General features: G+C 39.9%; 1 protein-coding gene across 3 annotated transcripts in view; it reads left to right on the top strand.

The window, feature by feature from the left end:
• Positions 1 to 2,822: 2,822 nt before the first annotated feature.
• pou2f1b (POU class 2 homeobox 1b) overlaps positions 2,823 to 6,000 on the top strand; it is a 236,255-nt gene continuing 233,077 nt past the window's right edge. For 2 of the 3 annotated variants that reach the window (XM_028800092.2, XM_028800091.2), the window contains exon 1: positions 2,823 to 2,926. In XM_028800092.2, the coding sequence (XP_028655925.1) occupies positions 2,881 to 2,926 (46 nt within the window). In that variant the 5' untranslated portion in view covers positions 2,823 to 2,880. The remainder of the gene's footprint in view (positions 2,927 to 6,000) is intronic. The other variant, XM_028800093.2, reaches the window with a different exon arrangement.

Below are 6,000 nucleotides of genomic sequence, written 5' to 3'. Positions count from 1 at the left end.
GGACCTGTATCTGCTCCTTTGTGTAAGGATGAACAGGAGGAGCATTACCAGAGCCCTGCCAAACAACCTCATTGGAGCATAGCACAGATCTCTGCGTGCTAGGCAACAGTACCCTGACTGCTGTTAGGTACCCAGATGAAATCCTCAAGAGTCATTGTCAGACCTTACGCTGGTGCAGTGGGCCCTGGGTATCTCCTAGTACAGGACAATGGCTGGTTTCATGTGGCCAGAGTATAAAGTTTAACAGTATCATCAAAGTTTTGCAAAAACAAGGTAACCAGGACAAGGACACGTGATAAGAAAGGAGAAAACCTTTTTAGATGTAATTTTCATTGTAAGCATGTTTGGAAATGCACAGAGAATTGGGAATAAGGCTGATGAAGGCCAAGCCAATACTCAACATCTTCAGGAGTATCCTTTGTTTAGTCATAATTGCACCTTGTAAACCTGGCTAATAGCACGGAACCATGTTAAAAGAAATGATTCAGCTCAGAGTATGTGCTGTTTATAGTAATCCATCGGATACTTATCTGCTCACAATCAGGTCTGTTTTACAAGGTGTTCAGTCCTTTGGCCCTTTTAGTGCATTTAGCCCTTTTAGTGCATTTCGACAGTGCATGTGCAAGACACAGTAAGCCAAACTTGGAACAGATACAAGTATTCCTTCATCCGCAGTAAAAGACCTTAATCAAACCTTTAATGACCTTGCTAAGCCCTCCATTATCCAATCCGCTATATCCTAACTACAGGGCCACGGGGGTCTGCTGGAGCCAATCCCAGCCAACACAGGGTGCAAGACAGGAAACAAACCCCAGGCAGGGCGCCAGCCCACCGCAGGGCGCACACACACACCAAGCACACACTAGGGACAATTTAGAATCGCCAATGCACCTAACCTGCATGTCTTTGGACTGTGGGAGGAAACTGGAGCACCCAGAGGAAACCCACGCAGACACTGGGAGAACATGCAAACTCCACGCAGGGAGGACCCGGGAAGCGAACCCAGGTCTCCTAACTGCGAGGCAGCAGCGCTACCACTGTGCCGCATCTTGCTAAGCCTCTACACTCAAATTCAATTTTAGCAGTTTTAGAATCCTGTGAGGCAGCATAAAAACAATGAGAAATGTCACTTGCACCATCGGCTGTTAGATTATCTTTATTGGCAGAGTATCACAACTGAAAATTTTAAAAGAATTCAAGCAAATAAATTCTGCACATACATACTGTATTTTGGTGAGTGGTTTTCTGTGTGTAGTGTGGGTGTTTTTCTATCCTATTTCCTGGGACTTTGCAATTTACTTATAACACACAACTAAAAATGAATTTTCAATTATTCTATTTGTAGTTTAACCTTAACCTTATGACGGCATCTTTTCTGTATAATCATGGTAAGGAGCCAGACACAACTTGTAATAAAGTAATACACTTATATTGCCAAAACTATATATTTACAATTGTTAATATACAATACATTTTAGACCACTGATGTCAAACAAATTACTATCTTCAACTTTTTTAATTATACATAGTATCTTCTAATTATATGATTTTTTTATCTTGTACATGCTATTTCTTTTCAGTATGGGGTGAACATCATTAGATTAGGTCAGACCCAGCTCCAGGGGGTCATTTGGCTAGTCTAAGCCCCCCAAATAGCATGTCAAGCTCCACCACCCATGTTACACTATAATATTATTACTTGGTAGGTTTTTTGGGGTTTATTACACTGTGCCTCACCTAGTATCCCCGATAACCCATACCATTTTGGTCTGGAGCTGAGGTTTGTTTAAGATACCAAAACGTGAAAAAAAGATAATGCATTATGAGAAGCTGTGACAGTGAAGTCATGACCAAACTACAATCACAGGAGAGGTTTAAAAAGAAAGATAAAGCAAAGAGAGTCTACAACAAGTTAAAAACAAGCCTAGTGCTCAATAAACAAGTAAGTCTGTTATACCATGAAAGATCTTGCACTTATAGTGCAGTTCATAATTAGCAACTGAATTTCTTTCGGTTTCTGCAGATTTATCGAAGCAAGTCCTGTTTTACTTAAAATTGTATCCAGTTTGATCTTTCCACTTAGAATAAAAATGCGTATTCAACTTTTAAAAAGTAACTTGTACAGAATAAAAAGGTGACACCCCTGAAAAAGACAGTCCATTAATGGATATCGGGCACTTTCTAAGAGTCACAAGCACACAAAAAAGAGTTTAGCAGCAAAAAATGACCATACCAAAAAAGACGGTTATTAAGTTAAAATGATCCGCAATCCGTTGAAATAAAATAAAAAACATCCACTATTATCATTATTATTATATTTTTCTGCTGCATTATCCTTTATCTCGTGTGTACACTGAACAGCACGAGCCATCGAGCCCCCCCTCCCTTACCCCCTCGTATAGCTACAGATCTTTCAGCTATTTCCGGATGTTGTAAATTTTGACGTACTATTTGAATATATTTAATTAATCCTGAATAAATTATAACTATTTATACACACGTACTTACGTCTTACCCAACTAAAAACTAATCTGCCTGTTTTCATTTTTAGCTACAGCCAAGATTACACTACATCAACAGATCTGGTAGTAACGAAGTGAAAATACAAGTGTTCAAATTTCGTCCCTTTTTGTATGAACTTCGTCAGTTTCCGCCGTCTATTTCCGTCAAGCCGAGTCGGTCGACAGTAATTTAAATAATTGACATATTGAATGTGAAACAAAACTTGGTAAAACGAGTTGCATACAGTCTCCCGCGCAGAGTCAATTCCGTATTTGCGTGCCAAAATTAAAAAGAATAGCGGCGGTTGGGTACGATAAGGTTGGCACGGGGTGGGGAGCTCCGTGTCTCGGGGTTGGGATTTCGGGTTAAATATTCAAAATGGCGGACGGAGGAGCAGCGAGTCAAGATGAGAGTTCAGGAGCAGGTAATCATTACTGCATTTTACATATTCATATTCATATTCAAACACACTTTCTCTCAGCCCGGATCAGGAGGGGGGGAAGAAGCAAAACAAAACAAGATGTAACTTCGCCTAATTTATTAATAGCGGACATCACTGGAATTAAAATGTAGAAATTGCACCGACGCTGGTGGGAGGAAAGGGGGATTGCAAGCCAATGGCAATAGTATATATATAAATCCCCTCTGCTCTTTCACCCCTCTTTGTGTCATTAGAGCCTGTGTGTGCTTTACATATTCATATTATAGCCGGCAAGTCCGCCATTTAGCATAATATATTAGTAATCAGCGTCGTTCGCCTCTAATTCGTTACAAATTTGCCGCGATCGTGTAATGGGGTTTGTAAAGAAAGCTGCTGATAAATAAGCGAGTTACATTTTGTGTTTGTGGCAGCGTGTAGTCATTACATGTTTGCATATTCATGTGCTGACAGGATAGTACCGCGTGTTTTTGGGTTACTGTATTTTGTTTGATTTTCATTAATTCAAAAGAAGTGTGGCGTTTATTGCTTAAAATGTTGGTATTTGGGAACACGAGCCGAATCCACGCCAGCCTTTATTGGGCCGTTTCTCTATCTCTCACTCTCTCTCTCTCTCTCTCTTTGTGCCTCTTTTGCGGCAGCATGTGCTTACATATTCATGCTGCCCCACCGGAGAGCAGGCTCTTTACCATATTTTATTAGCATGATTCAAGATTATTACAATGGGAGCAAAATAGATGTAAAACAGTAAGTATATTGCATGCAGGAGGACGGATGGGAGCGAATGAGGCGCGTGGGGAAAATCGGTTAGCTACACTGAAGACGTGCAAATGGACTAAAGAACACATCCGAAGAAGCTTTTCAAAAACGTATTGCAATGAATCGTCTAGTGTTTTCGGCCAAATATTAACGGATTAAAATGTACAACGGCAATAGGGTGGCGCTTTCTGTTCCACCTTTGTGAGCGAGATTCGATGGGAAGACTGATCGTGTTGCACCTTTTGCTGCCTTTGTTAACCCTAAAGTGCGCAGAAAAAGGGGGCAACCACTGAATTGTACGCATGTGAACTATGCCTACAAAATACGAGATAGTCGTTAAATAGGCCATGCGCACGTGTGTGTTTACTACTTGGAATTATTGTCGAGAGGTTGCTTGATTGTAACGCGTCGATACTTGTGGACCGGCACATAGGCTTCTCTGGGCATCTGTTTAGTTTTGCTTCTTCGAGCATACAACTTCAAAGCTAACAGGCTCTCTTGTTTGTAATGTAATACAAAATGCTCCTGAAAATGTCGCCGAAAAGGGTGCATTGCTGGCTTTTCAAACCCACGTGATAGCTAGATAAAATGTGTCAAGGAAACTTTAGGGTCCGTTCGCTTGCTTTAGCACTAAATTATCGAATTGCTGTATGGAATCTAGTATAAAAAGTGTGTATACCCAACAGATATTATCAGAGAATTCCGATTTGTCGCCTCTTACCTAAACAATATTCCTGTCTGCGCGGTCACTTAAGTTACCTATTATGCGATCACTGGTTTGTAACATTTGTTAGCCACGGTTAGTTTTTAGTTGTTTCTTTTTAACAAAGCCCTTTTGTGTTTGAAACGATTCAGTTGAGAATGTCAGGTTGAATTTCGCGTTGCGTGGGGCCCGATGTAGGCTTCGACAGCGTATTGCTTATTTATGCTAACAAATAACGAAAGCTTTTGTTTGTCGACCGACTTTTACCCTTGTAGCCCCAATCAAACCAGTGAGAGCGTAAAAATGATGGAAATAAGGTATCGCATGTAAATCTGCGAAATTGTTATGCGGAGAGGGGAGGTGTTTGTATACTTGAATACATTATGGCTCTCATTATACTGTCTAATTTGGGGAGGTTTCACGTATTTAAAATGGCTGCATGGATCCCCGCCTCTCATGTTTAGTAATTTAAATTTTAGCAACCCCCCTCGCACGCTTCTACAGTGTTTATATTTTATATCAAACCATGTGCGTTTGTGGTTCAGAGGATTTTGTTTCCCTCATCCTCCGTCCTGGTTTGGTGCTTGGCCTAGTGCAGTGGCAGGCAGAGCAGGACAACGCGAAGCCCAGGCTTTAACCAAAAAAGACAGGCCTTGTCTTTCGTGCCTTCTGCCCGCTTTGAATCGAGCATCAAAACTTGGAATAATGGATAACCGAGTAATAAAATAGTAGGTAAATGGAGTACTGTAGTACGCGATTCTTGTTTGTTGGTACAAGTCTGATGATTAATGAACCGACATGTTTGCGGTCTCAATCTTATTTGGGAGATATAATATGGAATTTTAAAGATTTTTGATGCCTCTGACTTTAAGACGGTCTTGCACAGTTTTACTTTTTTTGACTGTGTATGCAATTGCACAGAGTTATTTTTGTACTTAATTGTTCAAGTCTTAATGTTTTGTTACGGTGTCGGCTGTAATAGTCTTTAGCATCTTCGCCTTTTTTTTTTTTTTTTTACACAATCACATATGATTGCGTTTGAGAAGTGTTTAAAGTTGATGCGTGCTTTAAAAGGTGCAATGTAAAATAAAGCTTTTATTAAAAAAAAAAAAAAAAAAAAAGTAATTACTATTCTTGAGTGTATGTATTCTCATCTTTCCGAACTGTTGTTTTGTTGTATGTTTTTTTTATGTGACCAATTTGCCAAAATAAGTATAAATTGGCAAATGCATTAATTTTTAGAATGAAAGAGTAAAATATAGAAACATTAACATACAAATGAGAACGTGATTTATGAAAGCAAATCACCTGTGCACAGACTGCTTTATGCTACCTTGACACATTTCTTAAAATACAACAGTGTTTCTTTTTCTGTAAACATACAAATGGCATTGATACATTTGAATGAATAACACAAATCATGACTGTTTCATGGCCTATTCAGACAGGAATACTTTGTCTTCTCAAGCCCTATCACACCATTTTCTAACCCGCTTAATCCAGACCAGGGTTGGCGGGATGGAGCCTATCTCGGTTAGTATAGGGCATAAGGCAGGAGCAAACTCTGGACGTGGTGCCAGTCTGTTGCAGGGTGAAT

The sequence above is a fragment of the Erpetoichthys calabaricus genome, chromosome 4, assembly GCF_900747795.2.
Source record: "Erpetoichthys calabaricus chromosome 4, fErpCal1.3, whole genome shotgun sequence".
In the NCBI taxonomy this organism is placed as follows: Eukaryota; Metazoa; Chordata; class Cladistia; order Polypteriformes; family Polypteridae; genus Erpetoichthys; species Erpetoichthys calabaricus.
Note: the sequence above shows the minus strand (reverse complement) of the source record. Positions and strands in the feature narration are given on the sequence as shown.